At 41.7% G+C, this 20200-nt stretch overlaps 2 protein-coding genes across 3 annotated transcripts in view; one reads left to right on the top strand and one right to left on the bottom strand.

Moving 5' to 3' along the window:
• Window positions 1-16598, top strand: part of mRpL32 (mitochondrial ribosomal protein L32) — a 42291-nt gene extending 25693 nt beyond the window's left edge. Inside the window, exon 4 of the mRNA XM_053778200.2 lies at window positions 4270-16598. Coding sequence (XP_053634175.1) covers window positions 4270-4392 — 123 coding nt within the window. The 3' untranslated portion in view covers window positions 4393-16598. The remainder of the gene's footprint in view (window positions 1-4269) is intronic.
• The window catches only part of Skp2 (S-phase kinase-associated protein 2), a 75636-nt gene continuing 71400 nt past the window's right edge, over window positions 15965-20200 (bottom strand). For both annotated transcript variants that reach the window (XM_053778198.2, XM_053778199.2), the window contains exon 9: window positions 15965-18322. In XM_053778198.2, the coding sequence (XP_053634173.1) occupies window positions 18136-18322 (187 nt within the window). In that variant the 3' untranslated portion in view covers window positions 15965-18135. The remainder of the gene's footprint in view (window positions 18323-20200) is intronic.

Below are 20200 nucleotides of genomic sequence, written 5' to 3'. Positions count from 1 at the left end.
ACCAGCTGGCGTGTATTAGACGTGTGAGGTCATTTGTTTACTCTTGAACATCGGCAAAAATTTAACATTTCTGCTACTTTGAGCTCAGTTTCAAGTCATTTTCAGTACTAAAACCACTCAAAATCATCTCTATTTCTGTAATATATCTTCCATTTTATCAAATGAGACCAAGAAATCGCAAATACAACAATAAAAAAAACATAAGAAAATACACTGCAAAATCACTGTTTTAATCGAAAATTAGTCTGGTTTTTTTTTTTCTCTCTCATTATGCACTGTATGCTACAGGATTTATTTTATGTGGTGCACACATACCACATAGATGTATTCTCTTATATCTAGGCCCAAATTTACCGCTCACAGCTTATCAGAGTGAGCTGAGCTCATGGCGTTGATCTACGGTTTGGAACCTCAACGTAAAGCCGTAGGTCTACGGGACGAACCCTGAAATGGTTAAAAGACGAAGGGAAGTAACCCCAGATAAGGACTTGGAACCTAAAGTCTTTATGGAAGGGGATTCCCTTTCCAAACAATAGTGTTAACTTCTCCATCCTCTCCCCTCCTCCCGTGTTCCATGCACCAACAAGAGTCTTCAATAAAGGTAAGTGTGATGTTGTTATTGTTTTATACTTGATTTCTCGTTCTTTTCTGTATGTAAATCTATATTTATTCTGTAAAAAAAAAATAATTTTTGTTAATACTTTTGGGTGTCTGGAACGGATTAATTGGATTTACATTATTTCTTAGGGGGAAAATGGTTTCGAAATTCGTGAATTTCGACTTTCGGCAGACTGTCTGGAACGGATTAATCATGAAACTCTGGGGTCCACTGTGTCCTTGCTTTCTTTCATGCCCCAATGGAATCCTGTAGAAATAATTTGCTACCTTTTTTTTTTTTTGGGGGGGGGGGGTCATCCTAGGTAATTTACACATTGCAATGCAAGTCCATTTCTGTGTAAATGTACCTAAATAAACTTCTGCCTGGGAGGGCCACGAGCCCCAGAGGTGGATGGTTTGGAGTCATCAAAGTTTTCATCACTTATATGCCCTGTTCTGGTGTCACTATTGGCCACTTCCTTCTCAACACTAAAAATATCTTCAGTGGTATCACTATCCTCAGTGTTTGTCATTTTTATGGAATAAAAGGATATCAGTTTTCTTTGGAGTGAGTGTAGCACATTGGCATTTCATTCAGAGCAACATGTAATTATCACAATACACTTGGCAAGCTGGGATTTTATCTCAGTAGTGAACACCTACTGTACACACCAATTATTCGTTGCGTAGGCTGCTTGTGCTGAATATGAAGACGGTGTGCAGAACACATCACTGACACTGTAAGGGTTAAAATGTGAAGAAACTGGAGATGATGTTGATAAATAGTACAGTGCTGTATTTGGTATATTGCTTATCACTGCAGGAGTCTCGTGTACAGCACTGGTAGTTTCCATCACCCTATGAAGTTGGAACTTTGTTAGTGGCAGTGTTCTGTTGCCTAACCTAAGTTCCTAATACAGTGAGTGCAGCCCCAGTGTTGAACAGTTCCACTTATAAACTGTTGAATGATGAAAGCTTTTTTTCTTTTTGGGTCACCCTTCCTCTGTGGGAAACGGCCGGCATGTTAAAAAAAAAATTTCACATGTACTCGGCCATAGCTTTCTGAAACACATTTATAATGTCATATTTTATTGTTTTATAAATGTATAGGTATTATTATTACAATCATAACGAAATGCTAAGCCCACAAGGGTCATACAGCGCTACACGGCAGGATGTGCTAAAAATGAAATGTGCAAAGATCAGAAATTAGTGAGGGTTAGGAGTATGCAAGAGGTAATTGGTAAGGGTAGTCCTAAAGGGAAAATATAATCAAAGTTGGTATAATAAAGCAGTTGCTGACAAAGTCAGAGGGAGTCTGTGTCAAAGGTGGAGGTGCACAGGTAATTAATTTTTTATTGTAATTACCTGTTTGTAGCTACAGGAGCAGACCTATGCCTGCGGGGTAGGGGTCGGCCTAGGAAGGGTTGGAGGGAGGGGGTAAAGGAGGTTTTGTGTGCGAGGGGCTTGGACTTCCAGCAGGCATGCGTGAGCGTGTTTGATAGGAGTGAATGGAGACAAATGGTTTTTAATACTTGACGTGCTGTTGGAGTGTGAGCAAAGTAACATTTATGAAGGGATTCAGGGAAACCGGCAGGCCGGACTTGAGTCCTGGAGATGGGAAGTACAGTGCCTGCACTCTGAAGGAGGGGTGTTAATGTTGCAGTTTAAAAACTGTAGTGTAAAGCACCCTTCTGGCAAGACAGTGATGGAGTGAATGATGGTGAAAGTTTTTCTTTTTCGGGCCACCCTGCCTTGGTGGGAATCGGCCGGTGTGATAATAAAATAATAAATAATTTTTTTTTTAAATTACCTTAAATTACTTACCCTTTCAATTTATTTTGTTCTACCATTTTTGTAAAGAAAAATTCCCAGTATCACTTTGGTTGCATTTTTTAAATTTGTGTGTCTTGTTCTTTTCTTTAAAGTACTAAAAACTTCATGAATTCTTTCATATCCTTTTGTATCCTTGTACTGTATGTTATATTTCCTCTTTACTTATCAACTAGCAGGGTATCTTTAGTGTTTTCAGTTTTTCACCATTACTCATATTTTTAGCTCTGGGATTTATTTTGTAGCTGTTTTGACTTTTTCTATTTGATCCTCTTTTGCTTTTTAGATGTAGACACCACACAACAGTTGCATATTCCAATTTTGGCCTAATATATTGTAAACAGTTTTTTTTTTTATTTCAGTATCTTGCCATCCCTCTTTAAACCTTTCACTGTCTGAACCCACGAAATCAGTATTGCTCCTATTATCCACCTTTCTTATTCTGAAATGATAGAGAATATTTCTGAAGATAATGATGCCAAAAGTAGGAAATTTGATAGAAAAGATATGGAATTCTGCAAACAGTTAGTAGTCTGATCACAGTTTATGCATTGGCGATTTCACCCACTTTGAATGCAATTTAAAGTAGATTCCATTGCTCCTTTCGACCAAATTCATAACTGTTTTGCTAGTATGCCCTCTTTTTTATCGATTGAGCACAAGCCACCCACCCACTCAACTAATACAACTGCACTATAAAGTGCACAGAAGTCAGTAATCTGGCCAGTTTTACACAAAATTTCAAATACACCAGTTTATAATTTTTTTTTTTTTTTTTCAACAAGTTGGCTGTTTCCCACCTAGGCAGGGTGACCCAAAAAGAAAGAAAAAATCCCCAAAACGAAAATACTTTCATCATTCAACACTTTCACCTCGCTCATACATAATCACTGTTTTTGCAGAGGTGCCCAGATACAACAGTTTAGAAGCATATATAAAGATACAATATAAAAAGTGACCTGAAATAATATAATAAACTCCCTATAGAATATAAGATCAGGGCCCCAATTATATATATACTGTCATATTACACATCCCTCCAAACTGCCAATATCCCAAACCCCTCCTTTAAAGTACAGGCATTGTGCTTCCCATTTCCAGAGCTCAAGTCCAGCTATATAAAAATAACCGGTTTCCCTGAATCGCTTTACTAAATATTACCCTGCTCACACTCCAACAGCTCATCAAATAAACAATATAGACATTCCTGAGACTGAAACATTTCTTCTGTTAATCACATCCCCTGGACTACCCTATATTACACTTGCCTTCCATTTTGAATTCATAATCACACAAAAATAGAAAATTTACTGTTTCCTGGATAATAAAATATAACCAGGAATGGTGTCCCAGTAATTGAATCAGACCTATTAAAAGCCTGTACAACAGACCAGGAGTGTAGAGTGGCCTTACCAGTCCTCAGGAAAATTTGCAAAAATTGAATATTTCTGCTACTTTGAGCCCAATTTAAAGCTATGCTCATTATTGAAACCAACCAAAATCATCTGTGAAAACAGCAAATGCTCTAAGATAAGCTAGAGGAGGAAAAGTCCCATTACAGTACAGCATTTATTATATGGTGGTTCAAAGGCTTCTTTCCCAGCAAAGTGCATTCATGCAACAAAGCACCCTCAGACCTTGTAATGCAGGACAGTTACGTACTTGCTTATCTGTGGACATTTTAAGTAGACACCAGTTTGCTACAACAACTGTGATTCCCTCTTCTTTCTGCCAGTGTCCTTTCCTCAATACTCACTTCTTCTATTTGGGGCTGAATGATTCTTTTCAGGAGTATAATAATCCATGGCCCAGAAATATTGATTTCAACATTCTTTACAGGGAAAGCAGATTGTTGAGGTTCCAAGGGAGTGTCCACAATGGTTCTCTCGCAGACTAACCAAGAAGTCTAATATCACTACTACTACTGACACTACAATAGCCAAGCCAACAAATTTAGCATGAATGATTCACTGTATTTTACAATTTGTTTTTCTGGATTGATTATGTATTATTTAGAATCTCTGAATATAAAATTTCTCCCATATAAGTATCGATTCAGTAATGTTAGCAATAATTTGTTTGTTTTCCAGAAAACTTTCAAACTATCATATTATTACATTTGTAGAATTAACACTTAACCTGTAGCAATCATACAACTTCTGGGTGGGTAGAAAGGGAAAGGAGGAATGGGAGACAATCTGCCTTGATCCAGAGGAGGAGAGGTAAAGTTCATTTCCTTTGAGCCCTTCACCAGCATCAAAGAATGTTCCTTGAAGAGGTGGTGTGGGGGGGGGGGGTGAGGTATGATAAGTATATTTCTTTTGTATATCTTAACACTTTTTAAGAACCTTAGGCTATATGGCCCTTGTGGGTTTAGCACTTATTTCTGATTGTAATAATAATTAAGAACCTTGGTTTATCTCGTAAGTTATCCATAAAACAGGATACTAACATACAGCAGTGATTCAGATACATACAGTGGACCCTTGACCAATGACATTAATCCGTTCCAGGGAGCTAGCCGCTAGTCGAATTTGCCGTTGGTCGAATTAATTTTCTCCATAAGAAATAGTGGAAATCCAGTTAATCCGTTCCAGACAGGCAAAAGTAGAAAAAAATTATTTTTTTAATTCATGAAATATACATTTCCGCACACAGAAAACAATTAGACATGCACAATACATACATAAATAAATACTAAAATGACACTTACCTTTACTGAAGAGTATTGTTGGATGATGAGACTGTTTTTCTTGAACACACTGGGATTTTCAGTGATATATGAGTAAAGGCTTCACTTTGTAATCCCCATTAGCATTAAAACAAAACAAGAAAGTTGGCCTGTCTTTCATAGGCTTGTGTCCTGGGAGTGCCTTTTCCTTCTGAGTAATGTAGGTCCTGTTTGGCATTTTCTTCCGGAACAGGCCTGTTTCATCACAGTTGAACACTTGTTGGGGTTGGAATTTTTCAGCTTGGCCAGGCCTTATCGCACTGTGTATGCCAGTACGATTTTTAAATCTCTCAAACCAACCTTTGCTGGCCTTAAATTCACCAATATGAGCACTTGTTCCAGGCATTTTTTCCTGTTCACCTGGGTGTTTAGTCGACTGGTGTGGATTGCATCCTGGGGGACAAGATTAAGGACCCCAAAGGAAATAAGTTACAGTCCTCGATGACACACTGACTTTCTTGGGTTATCCTGGGTGGCTAACCCTCTGGGGTTAATTGTTTCTCAGTATTCTCGATTAGCCACACCAACATCAGTCTCTCCACATCTTCGAGTAGTACAGCTGACCGTGGCGCAGGAGCAGCTGATGGTGTTGCAGCAACAGCTGACGGTAGTGCAGCAGCAGCTGACCGTGGTACGATAGTATATTTCGAGAGTGTTTCTCACCCTTTTTAGCACTAGAAGCTTTCTTGGGGCTCACGGTGGCTTGTTTAGCAGTTGCAAGCACTAAAAACACTGGAATAATACGAAATATATCGCAGGTACACTTGGAATCGACCGCAACGGGTTGTAAACATTGGCACACTGGCTATACACAGTCTTGGAGTGGCTGGGCCCGCTCAGGCCGCATGCCGTTAGACGAGTTTTTCGTCGTTGGTAGAGCCAATTTTTTGACGCCAAAGAGCGCCGTTAAACGAATTTGCCATTACTTGATGCCACCGTGGGGCGGGGGTCCACTGTACTTAAGATGCAGCCAGGTCCTCTCGAGAGGTTCAACAAGACTTGGGCCACTTTTTGATTTTTATAAAGTACAGTTTAAAATATGTTTAGCACATGTTTTTGATATACACAACAGTAATTGCCTCACTTGTCTATTTTTAATAGGCTTTCATTTGTTAAGATGTATCTCTTTTATAAAGCTATACTTTACATGCAAAGTGGTAACTACATACAGTTACTGGGTATTAGTTTTTTCAGTTTGTGTTGTATCCTATTATATTCTGTTCCTCTGAAGATGTGTATAAGCACATGAAATCTTTCTAGTTTTATTTTCTATTTTCACTGGTATTTTTTCATATTTGTAATCTGGCATTTTATTATGATGTCTTACATATTCACACACATTTTTGCTAAGCCAAAATAATAAAAGTTATGGAAGTCTACAAATATTCTTTCTTTACTTCTTTTTGTTCACTTAAGGTGTTATGGGGTTTTGTATTGTCTATATTAAGTAATGCAAATAAAAATTTGGTGCATTTGTACAAAAATGATTTTAATTCCAAAAGACTTAAACTTTACTTTTGGTTTTGCTGGTGTGGGGCTCCGTTTAAGAAATTGGGCTTGGGCTTGTCCTTCCCTTCCTTGGATTGAACTCGATTGCCTCCCATTTCCTAGGCATTATGACCCCAAAGGTTTAGTACTTCCTAATAGGTGCAGTAATTTATTATTAGTTATTATTTATTACTATTATATGCTGGAGCTTTCCCACTGAACTAGGGTGAGCCAAAAGAGGACATATTCACAGAAGTTTTCCAGAGTACTTTATGGATAGTGTACATTTTTAGTAGTAATGTAGGCCAATTATGAAGAAAAATTTTATATTTTGAATATTGAATACATTTTCTTCTAACATTCAGCTTTTTATTGAGAATATCTTTAAGCAAAAATTATCTTTAGTTTAGGAATTTACAGATCTTGTGTAACATTTATCAGTTATACTATGACCTTGATTCTCCTTTACAGCTGTCTGATGAGATTCCCCTCAAGAGAAGTGCCTTGATGCTGGTGAGAGGCTTTGGATCAATGGAATTAGATCTTACCTATCCTTGGATCAAGCCTAATTGCCTCCTTCCCTCAGGCATTGTTACTCCTTTGGGTTTAGTGCTATCTCTATGAATATAATAATGTGCATTGTCACTGGAGACAATACTCTGCCAGACATGGCACATTAATTAATTTGCTCCCTTATTATAGGGAAGCACTAAACCCTCAGGGGTGATAGCCTGAGGAATAGGATGAAATTAAGTTTGATGCAAGGGGAAGAAAAGGTCTAGTTCCTTGGATCAAGAGTCCCTCGTTGGCATCAAGGTACCTCCCATAAAAGTATAACGTATTATGTTCATGGAGAGGGGGAGGGAGGTTCAACTTATAAGTCGTACAATGAGTGGGAGAATGGGATGTATTCAGGTTTGATCCAAAGAAGGGGAGGGAAAGTCCAGTTCCTTGAATGTAGAGCCTGTCACCAGTATCCTCTTCAAGGGGGGGCTCCTTGGCACGGTGAAGAGGCTCTTCGTCTGAGGAATTAGACCTTTTGGTCTCCTTCCTCAGACCAAACCTAATTACCTCCCTTTTCTCCTCCTCTTCCCATCCCTCTCCTATCCCCTCTGGGATTCTTCCCGCAAGCACTCTAGTTCCTAGGTAGGGGGAAGGGTACTGTGGTCCATCCCATTCCATTGAGGTCTGTGGTGGTGTAGCTTGCTGTGGAATCTGGATCACCTGGGGATGTCCCACTCCCTCTCCGGTCTCCCAGGGAGTGGCTTTGGGTGTCTTTTGGGTGTATCTCTGGAAGCTGCCTTTTGGATTCCAGGGGGTGGTAACTGAAGGAGGTATGCTTTGTGGCAGGTATCCGGCCGCCCTCTTTTGTCCACCGAGAAAGCTCGGTAGATGTGAAGTTGCTATCCCAGATTGCTGGTTTATTGGCATGAACGGTAGGGTATGGCACGGGTTTCATGCCGCATTTGCACTACTTGCAGTGCTGGGGTCCTCTTGGGTGCGGAGGGGGATTTACGGTTATTTCATTCCTCCTAGGAGCTATTCTTCCATGTTCCCCTGCTTTTCTTTTTTCTAAAAAAACAAAGAAAGAAGTGACAACCATGGAGTCCCAAGTCCATGAAGCAGCTCCCCCTGGGCCCCTTTCTGCTACTGCACCTTGTTTCAACCCTACCTCGTTATTTGACCATTCTTCAGATATTTCTCATGCCCCTGTACCTCCTGCTGGTGCCTTTTCTTTACCCACTCCAGGTACCGGGGTTCTGCCTGACTCCTTTGATACATCTGACCTCCACACTTCTTTGACCATGCTTCTGGCTTCTCCCCCTACAGTACAGTGCTTTTCAGATCGCTAACCCATCCAACAATAGACCAACTTCGGTCCCACACCTAAACGTCCAAGACTATTACCTGATGATACTCCTTTGTTTTCTTCTCATTCTGCCCAGAAAAGACCTGCACAACACTCCCTCTTCTTACATGCAGTGTGTCAATATACACAATGGACTTTAGTTTTTTACTCTGCAACCAACTCCTCAGTTCATAGTATTGGCAAGGTGCTCCCACGCCATGTTGGTAGAGATATATCCTTTCATGCTCTCGAGCAGTGCATGCATCGTCACGGTATAGAATGCTAGCCAAGCTTGCGATCTTTCTCTCATTACAACCATTGATGCTGTTCCTGTAATTGTTGAAAAACATCATTCTCTCAATTCTTGTAGTGGTACTGTCATTCTACCTCTTACCATTGTTCAACAGAATTTCCAGACTTGTAGTGATGACATTCTGGAACAGCTTGAGCTCCAAGACCTCTCAATCCTCAAAGTAGGCACTTATGTCCTCCCTGCCCACGGGAAGAGACAAGACCCTTGCAATGTAGCTTGCTTAATTTTTGACTGCCATGAGGTTCCATCCTCAGTTTATATTGCAGGACACCGTTTACAAGTTAAAAGTGATCACTACACCGCAACAGTGTAGAAATTGCTGCCGTTTTGGCCATCCAGCAAAATATTGCAGGTCCATGGCCGAATGCCCAGTCTGTGGAGCCGACAACCATACCAATACATCTTGTAGTCTACCTCCCTCTTAGTTTAATTGTCATGAGGCTCTCCTATCTTACTCTTGCCATTGCCAGACTATTTTGCTGTTATTGCTCCCCACCTTTGCACCTGTTGGCAACAACCTCTTCAAGGGGGGCTCCTTGGCGTGGTGAAGAGGCTCTTGGTCTGAGGAATTAGACCTATCGGTCTCCTTCCTCAGACCGAACCTAATTACCCCCCAATCCCCCCTTCCCTATCCCATCCTCCCCTTTTTCCTTTCCTCCTCCTCCCCACCCCTCCCTTTTGCCCTTCCTTTTTTGGCCTTCGGGATTTTTCCCACAGGCATGCTAGCTCCTGAGTAGGGGAAAGGGTACCAGGGTCCATCCCATTCCGTTGAGGTTCTTGGCGGTGGCGTAGTTTGCCGTGGAATCTGGATAGCCTGGGGATGTCCCGATCCCTCTCCGGTATCCCGGAGGGTGGCTTTGGGTGTCTTTCGGGCGACGGGTGTATCTCTGGAAGCCACCTTTCGGATTCCGGGGGTGGTGGCCAAAGGAAATATGCTTTGTGGCGGATATCCGGCTGCCCTCTCTTTTGTCCACCGAGGTAGCTATCCCGGATTGCTGGTTTACTGGCATGATGGGTAGGGTATGGCACGGGTTCCATGCTGCATCTGCGCTACTTGTGGTGCTGAGGTCCTCTTGGGCGCAGAGGGAGATTTCTGGCCCTTTCATTCCTCCTAGGAACTATCCCTCCCCGGTCCCCCCTTTTTTTATTCTTTTTTTATTTTTATTTTATTTTCTCTTTTTTTTTTTCTTAAAAACAAAAAGAAAGAAGTAACCTAACCATGGAGTACCCGATCCATGACCCCGCTACCCCCGGGCCCCTTATTGTTACCGCACCCTGTTCTGACCTCGCCTCGTCTTTTGGCCACTCTTCGGACATTCCTAAGGCCCCTGTACCTCTTGCTGGTGCTGTTTCCTCACCCGCTTCAGGTACCAGGGCTTCCACTGACTCCTTCGATTTGTCTGACCTCCGCTCTCCTTTGACTGTGCTTCCGGCTTCTCCCTCTACGGTGCAGCGATTTTCGAATCGCCAGCCCGTCCCACGTCGGACCGACTCTGGTCCCACTTCTAAACGTCAACAATCTAGTAATGATGTTACTTCATTACCTTCCCTTACTACTCGGAAAAGACCGACACGTCATGCACTCCCTCTCCACACTGTTTCAGACCACACAATGGACTAAATTCTTTACATTAAGACCGACTTCTTCTACTGCCTATCTTTCCGACCATAGTATTGGCAAAGCGCTCTTACGCCACGTTGGTAGAGATATTTTCTTTCATGCTCTTAAGAGTGGTACGTGCATCATCACAGTCCAGAATTCTACTCAAGCTCATGATCCTTCTCTTCTTTCACATATCGATACTATTCCTATCACTATTGAAAAACATCATTCTCTCAATTCTTGTAGTGGTACTGTTATTCTGCCCCATACCATAGTCCAACAGAATTTCCAGACATGTGGCACTGACATTCTCGAACAGCTGGAACTCCAAGATCTCCCAATTCTCAAGGTAGACACTTATGTTCTTCCTGCCTGCGGGCGAAGACGATACCCTTGCAATGTGGCTCGTTTAACTTTTCACAGCCGTGAACTCCCATCCTCTGTTTATGTAGCAGGACATCGGTTACAAGTTCGGAAGGTGATCCCTACACCGCAACAGTGTAGGAATTGCTGGCGATTTGGCCACCCAGCAAAATATTGCAGATCTATAGCCGAATGCCCAGTCTGTGGTGCCGATGACCATTCTAATACGTCTTGCAGTCGAACTCCCTCTTGCCTCAATTGTCATGAGGCTCACCCTTCGTACTCTCGCCGTTGCCAAGTCTACTTAAATGAGCGGGAAATTTGTTGCCTCAAAGAGGCAGAAGGTCTCCCTTATGCTATGGCGGTTTCTCATCTCCGCTTCCAGGGGAGACTGCCCCGTGTTTCTTATTCTCGTGTTTCAAAGCGTCCCCCCACTTCTGGGGTCACATCTTCTGCAGCCTCCTCTGCGGTTGCCAGTCCCATAGTCACTCCTGTATCTAATTCTTTTGCTGTCCTGGGCTCAGACGTCCCTACTTCAACTCCTCAGTCTGTCCTCACTTCTTTGTGTCCTCCCTCACAAACCCCGGTATCGACAAGACCTCGTACGACACCTCCTCCCAATCGTCTACTTCTCAGAGGCCCCAAAAATTTCCTTTAACCCCTCCTTCCCTTCGTCCACCTCCACATTTTACCTTCCCGGTCTCTGTACCTGAGTCTTCCCGTTTCACTGGCTCTGTTACAAGTGTGGGGGTTCATCCTCCTCCTCGTACTGTGCCTTCCTCCCCTGTCCCCTCCCATGTTTCTTCCTCTTCTGCCACCTCCCAGTTTTCTGCCTCTTCTGTCCCCTCCCACACTTCTCCAGTTTCCTCCACCCTTTCGCCCCTCCCCCCTACCTTGGTACAGTCCATTACAGCTCCAATCTTCACTCAAACTCCTCCTCCTTCCATCTCCAATATTGTCTCCCAAACACTTGAAGCAATCTCTGAATATATTGCAGAGACCAAACCATCAATGGACACTGATCCACTCTCTGTTCCTTCTCTTTCCTCTACTCCATCTGCGTAACTCCTTTCTTCACAACGCACCGTTCCTTCGCTACTTAAACGTTTTCCTTTGCCACTGCATGTGGACTTTTCTAACCCCTCTAGTCCGTAGGTACCCTTACCTGCGGATTTCAGGTATCTTTATCGTTGCCAATCATGGCCTATTTACAGTGGAATATTCGCGGCCTCAGGGGTAATTGGGGTGAGCTTCAGATGTTGCTCTCCCAGTTTTCCCCTGTTGGTGTTTGCTTACAGGAACCAAAATTACACTCTGCCGTTATCTATCCTATCTCAGGCTATAATTTATTGTATTCTTCAGATCCTCTTCCTGCTGGGACCTTTAATGAAAGTGCCCTTCTACGCACTGATATTCCATACCATCAGCTATTTGTTCATACTTCGCTGCATTACACAGCAGCCCGTATCCACTTGCATAGGTGGTATACACACTGTTCTTTGTATCTCTCTCCTTCTCGGGTATTATCTATCCCAGATATTGCCTTTCTTGTTTTGTCATTACCGCCACCACTTCTGTTACTTGGCAATTTTAATGCCCATCATTTCCCCTGGGGGGGGTCTCACTGTGATTCCCGTGGCATTCAGTTAGAGGCTTTTCTTGCTACCCACCCCCTCCATGTTTTAAATACAGGTACTCACACCCATTTTGATCCTTGGACTCATACTCTCTCTTGCATCGATCTCTCAGTCTGCTCTTCCTCCGCCGCATTAGACTTCACCTGGTCTATTCTCCCGGATTTACATCACAGCGATCATTTCCCAATCATTCTTACTTCCCCTTCATATTCACCACCTCTTCATAACCCATGCTGGCAATTTGATCAGGCAAATTGGAACCTTTACTCACAACTAACTGTTTTTAGTGAGGTTCCTTCTTCGTCCTCCATTGATGAGCTTTTACACCTCTTCTCGTCCTCCGTTTCAACCGCAGCTTCTCATTCTCTATCCCAAACTTCGGGCAGGCATTCTCAGAAATGCGTGCCTTGGTGGTCTCCTGCTTGTGCTCGTGCAGTACGTTTGAAACGCGCTGCGTGGGGCAGGTACCGGTACAATAGAACCAAGGAGAGACTTCTTGATTTTAAGCAAAAGCGTGCTATCGCTCGCTGTGTCATCCGTGACGCTAAACGCACTTGCTGGCGAGATTATGTCTCCACCATCACCTCTGCTTCCTCTATGAGTGCAGTCTGGAAAAAAGTACGAAAACTGAGTGGTAAATATTCTCCTGACCCGGCTCCTGTTCTGCGGGTTGCCGGTGTTGATATAGCAAACCCACTAGATGTTGCCAATGAAATTGGCAATCATCTGGTCCGTATTTCTCAGGGGCTCCATCTATGCCCCTCGTTTCTTTCCTCAAAGTCTGCCAGAGAGTTAGCACCCTTGGACTTTTCTTCTCTCAGAGAAGAACAGTATAATGTGCCTTTTACACTTCAGGAACTGGAGGCAACACACTCAGCTTGCCGATCATCGGCAGCTGGACCCGACAACGTTCATATTCGTATGCTACAACATTTACATCAGTCAGCCCTTGCAGTCCTATTACGCCTTTTCAATCTTATTTGGTCACGGAGTTCTTCCACAACTGTGGAAATCTGCCATTGTTCTCCCTTTCTGCAAACCAGGTACTACAGGACATGAAGCCTCCCACTATCGTCCCATTGCTCTTACCAGTGCAGTTTGCAAAGTGATGGAACGCCTGGTAAATAGACGTTTAGTGTGGTATTTAGAGACACACAGCAGTCTCTCCACTCGTCAATATGGCTTTCGTAAAGGCTGTTCTACCATAGACCCCTTACTATGCTTGGATACATATGTTCATAATGCCTTTGCGAATAACCACCGTGTTATTGCCATATTTTTTGACCTTGAGAAGGCATATGACACAACTTGGAGGTATAATATTTTGGCCCAAGCCCACTCCTTAGGCCTTTGAGGCAATCTACCATCCTTCCTTAAGAACTTTTTAACTGACAGACATTTCCGTGTTTGGGTTAATAATGTGCTCTCCCCGGACTTTATCCAAGCTGAAGGTGTCCCCCAGGGATGTGTTCTGAGCACAACACTTTTTCTCCATGCTATAAATGATTTGGCCTCTAGTCTTCCATCCAATACAGTGGACCCCCGCATAACGATTACCTCCGAATGCGACCAATTATGTAAGTGTATTTATGTAAGTGCGTTTGTACGTGTATGTTTGGGGGTCTGAAATGGACTAATCTACTTCATAATATTCCTTATGGGAACAAATTCGGTCAGTACTGGCACCTGAACATACTTCTGGAGTGAAAAAATATCGTTAACCGGGGGTCCACTGTATTTGGTCATCACTCTTATGTTGATGACTTCGCTATTGCATGTGCAGGCGCTGACTGTCACCTCATTACAGTTTCTCTCCAACATGTGGTTGACCGTGTTTCCAATTGGGCCACCACACATGGGTTTAAATTTTCCAGTACCAAAACTCGCCAAATTACTTCCACTAGACGCTCTGTCATCTCTGATCATCCTTTGTACCTCTATGGCTCCCGTATCCCTGAACGTGATAGTCAGGTTTCTAGGCCTCCTCTTTGACCGTAGGTTATCCTGGAAACTTCACATTACCTCTCTGAAGGCAACATGTCACAGCCGGCTGAACCTTCTTAAAACCCTTGCTCATCTTTCATGGGGAGCGGATCGTCGAACTCTACTTCGCCTACATTCCGCCCTCATTTTATCGAAACATGATTATGGTGACCAGATCTATTCAGCGGCCTCTCCTGCTACTCTCTCTAGCCTTAACCCCATTCATCACCAAGGATTACGTTTATGCCTTGGTGCTTTTCGCTCTTCCCGTTGAGAGCCTCTATGCAGAAGCGAACGTTCCATCCTTATCCGATCGCCGTGATGCCCATTGCCTTCAATACTATGTACGCTCTTATGATCTCCGCAGTCCTTCCTCAGAATGGTCACCGATATTAGTAGACATTATTTATTCGCTGCCCCAGTTTGCTCCATCCCTTTTCTCTTCGCCTACATTCGCTCTTGTCTTCTTTTCAATTACCACCTCTATGTTCATATAGCATCTCCCTTTTCCCTATCCCCCTGGGAAGTTCCAGCTGTTCGAGTCTGTTCTTTCTCACTCCCTTGCTCGAAAGCCCAACTGTCTACGGTAGCTTCCCGCTCTCTTTTTCTTGGCCACTTCCACTCTCATTCTCATGCCATTGCAGTGTACACAGATGGCTCTAAGTCTTCTGATGGCGTAGGATTCGCAGCAGTGTTTCTGGACAGTGTCATACGAGGGCATTTACTATCTTCGGCTAGTATCTTTACTGCTGAATTGTATGCCATTCTTGTAGCACTTATCCGTATTGCATCTATGCCTGTGTCATCCCCCTTCTACCGCCCAATACTCTCGCGTCCTTCCCTACCCTGCAGCGCTGCATAGCCCTTGTGGCTTAGCGTTTCTTTTTGATTATAATAATAATGTTGGCAACAACTTTGGTATGATCTGCTCCTTAACAAACTTCATTCTATTAAACCAAGTCTAGGTTATTGGCCATCTTGTCATCAGTGTTGAGGTTAGGAGACTACTTTCTCCCGTCTTCGCATTGGCCACACTCGTCTTACTCACGGGTATCTCATGGAGAGGTGCCCTGTTCCTCTCTGAGAATTGTCAAGTTCCAGTATCTGTTAGACTGCCCACTCTATCAACGGGCACGCAGAATTTACCTCCGTCGTCGTCTCCGCTCTACTGCTCTCTCTGGCGGACCTTCCTTTAATCCAGACTCTCTCATTGACTTTAACTGATTTACTCCACAAACTCTGATGATGCCTTTAGCACTCCCCACAGCCCTTTCTACCTCAATCTCTTGCTACCCTCTACCCCTGCACCTGTCCTCCATAACCTGCTAATCATACCTCTCCCTTTTGCCACCAGATACTCTCGCTTCCTTCCCTGCCCTGCAGCACTATATGGCCCTTGTGGTTTAGTGCTTCTTTTTGATGATAATTTCCCTCTTGCTACCCAATACCCCTGCACCCTTCCCTGCCCTGTCAGACCCTTGTAGGTTTAGCACTTTTTGATGATAATGTTGCAGGTTTGTCATCAGAACAGAAGTACTGGTGATTAGAATAGATTAAAGAGCAAGAGTATGGTTCAGTAAACTTTTATTCAAAATTTCTGTTAATTCCAATGGATGCAATTTCTAAAATCAAAATGTTAGCCCTGAAAACAATTCATATATTCTGCAATATGGTTTTTTTTTTTAAACATTCTAAATAAACAGTGGTAATTAAATACAGTAATTGTATAAAAATAATTGCATATTTTTTTTTATATATAATTAAGGAATTGGTTTGGTTGGTCCACAAAGGCATTATTACAAGATCAGTAAATGGAGTATTTTCTGTTCCTCTAAGTCTTCAACGTGACCACACTAACTGCACTGATACTTCTTCCACTTCACTATGAAATCCACAACATTCGTTTTTAGCTTGTCATTCTTTCCTTCTAGACAACCCACTGACAGTTCTGCACATACAGTTTAGTTACTGTCCATTACATCCCAACCATCATGAAAGTATCTCCAAAAACTTGCAATATGAAGATAGTATCAATTATATTTGGGAATGCTACAAATTTTCCAACTCTGATTATAGGAATAAAAAGGGTTATATGCAGTAGTGAAAACTTAAGATTCAAAACCAACAATTTGGAGATGAAACTTTAGACACTTCGGTCTATCCTAAATGACTATCAAGTCGCGTCTTGGACATTTGTCCAAGACACTAAACATTGTCTAGTTTCATATCAAAATTCTGAGTGTTGTAGTTAATTGCTCCAATCAAGGAATTGTGACTTAATTTTACTTAGAAGGAATTCCAGAATTCTTTTTATCACACACCACAATTATCTGTAAATTTAATCTTAACTAATGCATTGAGCAACTCAAGAATGACTTACATTTCACACAAATAAATCCATTCAAGGGCAATGTAAATGACAGAACTATTATGTACATATGAACCAAATAAATACAATTACACGATTTTCAGGGAAAATATAAAGGAGTGATGAATGGTAGGCTAAGGTGTTGACAAATTATAATTTTAAATCCTCAATGATTTGCAGATTGAAAGATGCAATTATTTATGCAGTAATTACCTTCCAAAAGTATTTACAACATCGATGTCTAAACATTGTGATATGCCACAAATTTATTTTGATGAATACATTATTAAAAATTTATCACAGTATTTTACATTCATACTGATTTCCTCAAGTATATTTTGTAAAATACTTGAGAAATACTAATTTGCATTTTCAAGATGCTTTTATTAGTCTTTGCAGTTACTGAACCATAGAATACTTCTTGGAAGTAAACAATCGACATTATTTAACATTTAAAAAATGCATTAATCGTTTAGCTATAAAACTTAGATTAACATGCCACCAACTTAGCCGTGGCCTGGCAAAGTAATGAAAATTTTAATGAAATAAGCAAAGGCCAGACAAGGAAACATTTTTAAATTTTGTAACTTCACAGTAAATTAAGTTTATCAAATTAAATTTTCAATACAACACATTCTTTACAACTCATCAGCATACACTGTGATAAAGTTATCACTTTTGTTAATAAACTAACAAAGTCAAAAGTCCAATTACACACACAAAAAAAAAAAACAATACCCTCAAGCTAGCTCTCAATTGAATTACGTAAATCATATTCCTCATCCCTATGAAAGTCACAAAAAACAATTTTTTTTTACCCCCAAAAAATTCTAAATGTTCAAAAGCCTCATGACACACAAGGCATATAACATATTTAGTTACCACTTGGGTCTTAACAATATTCCACCACATTATGCCTTGATGTGTAATTTCATCTTGTGTATAAATCTATACAGAATTGTACTGCTAATAATTAATATTCTAATCATTCTGTAAATAATTCTTGATGCAATAAAATACCAGAATAATTTGATGTGTAATTTCACCTCGTGTATAAATCTATACAGAATTGTACTGCCGATAATATTCCAACCGTTCTGCAAATAATTCTTGATGCAATAAAATACCACTGACACTGTGTAGGCATCTTAAGTTTTTTAAATATTTAATCAAAAACTGATATGTTCTTTCACAACCATGTTTCTGAAGGGTGGGATAACATTTTAATTTATTGCTATATGTAATCCTATAATGAAGAGGGGTTGAGATGAGCTGGCAGACAAGTGTCATGTGATTTGTCACTGGAAAGTAGTGTCAGAAAATGGAACTGTCTGGGTGATTACAATTATCCTGTCTTCAACAGTAATAACTTAATCTCTCACTCTCAGTCCCCACACAGACGTTCTACGGATTCCAACGGTGGGCCTAGCAACTGAAGAAAATAAGTACTTGTTGATGTTGATGTGCGGAAGACTAAGTCGTAGAGTGCTCAGAGCATTCTCACTGAGGATACCATATACATCCAGGTATAATAAATGTGGCATTGACTTTAATTCACTGAAAAAAAAAAAGAGGAGAAAATTAGCAACTACCTATATTTTACATGCACTTTCTACTAAAGTCTCTTAATATATAAACTCATTCTCCAATACATACATTTACACACGACAGTCCACAGACTTCTGCGATCTAAACAGCAACAAAAATTGAACAATCCACCCCTATTTAACAGCCTAGATAGGAACCAAACAAAAATGTTCAAGCTAAAAAAATACTTAACATTTTAATGGTGTCCCTCATACTAATACGCAGGTGATGACGGTGTCCAACATATTACGTACACATTTTTTGTGCCTTCAAGTACACAATCTGCCAATGCTTTTGACCTCAGTTCAACTGTTTGGGTCTCCTACACCTCATGGCTTCAAAAAAATATCTAAGACCACACGGGCTCATGCAATGCATCATGGGTAACACTCCCTAACTAGCACAAGTGGCTCCTAGCAGAGGCAAGTCACTGCCAGTAATTTCCACTAGTAATTTCTTTTCCTTACAGTTACTTATCAAACACTCAAGACACAGTTCAAAATGTAACAACCATGAATGAGGCCATGAGACAGTAAAAACTGAAGAGGCATGAGAAAAAAAATTCATGTGGTTTGTACTCTCCAGACAACAATTATGATCGAGTCCAATCAAGTAAAGTGAGTAGTGTAAAGAACCTGTTGGATGTCTGAGTGACATTCTATCAAAGTACATATCAGCAATTTTATACATACCCTTTTAGCTGATTGTTGCTACCTGGCACGAGGTCATTATTCAAAACTATGTTCTGCAAATGTTTAAGCACAGATTGAATGCATATTGGAAAGTTAGGTTAAACTGACCCATGTTTATATATAGCTATCCCAGAAATAATGAAATAAATGAGTGGCTTATATCTGATAGCACAGTACACATCATTGCTGCTTTCAGTAATCCTATGCTCTCTTAGTTTTAGGGGCCAGCCTGACTGGTAGAGACCAGGCCATAATTAGCACACAGATTATTGAGCCTCCAATGTTCTTTCAATGAATGACCCACACATGTTTAGCAATTCATGAAATGCAATTCTACAAGCTGGAGGATGAGACACTACATAAGGATCCTCTGTGACATTCCTCTAGGCCAGAATTATCCAACCAGGGGTGTATGGAACTTATATTACCCAGCTCACGCTCCAACAGCTCGTCAGGTCCCAAAAACCATTCGTCTACATTCACTCCTCTCTAACACACTCATGCATGATTGCTGGAAGTCCAAGCCCCTTGCCCACAAAACCTCATTTACCCCCCCCCCCCCTTCAACCTTTTCGAGGATGACCCCTACCCCGCCTTCCTTCCCCTACAGATTTATACGCTCTCCATGTGGAACCTCAAAAATCGAACGTATCACATATCGAACGTTTCGAAAATAAGACCATTTTTTCGGACAAACTGTGTCCTTATTATCGAACGCGCCCCTATTTTCGGACCGCCGGGTACGGGACCTGTCTGCTGGCCCGCTCTGTCTGCGTCCCCGCGCAGGCGCCATGAGCAGTCTAGCTTTGTTTATGCTCGAGTGAGCACTAACCTGTGATATCATTCACACATTTTACGATTGTGTGTGTTTAGTGCTTGTGGGGCTGTGAAATAAGCTGCCATGGGCCCAAAGAAACTTGCTAGCGGTACCCCTGTGGTAAAGAAAGTGAGAAACACCATAGATGTGAAGAAGGAAATAATACAGAAGTATGAGATTGGAGTGAGACTTGTTGAGCTTGCCAGGATGTACAGAGGACTGTGGACAGTTATTTTGTGAGACAGGAACAGACGACTGTGGACAGTTATTTTGTGAGACAGAAACAGACGACTGTGGACAGTTATTTTGAGAGACAAACAGATTGTGAACAGTTATTTT

Source organism: Cherax quadricarinatus, chromosome 22 (assembly GCF_038502225.1).
Source record: "Cherax quadricarinatus isolate ZL_2023a chromosome 22, ASM3850222v1, whole genome shotgun sequence".
Lineage (NCBI taxonomy): Eukaryota > Metazoa > Arthropoda > Malacostraca > Decapoda > Parastacidae > Cherax > Cherax quadricarinatus.
Note: the sequence above shows the minus strand (reverse complement) of the source record. Positions and strands in the feature narration are given on the sequence as shown.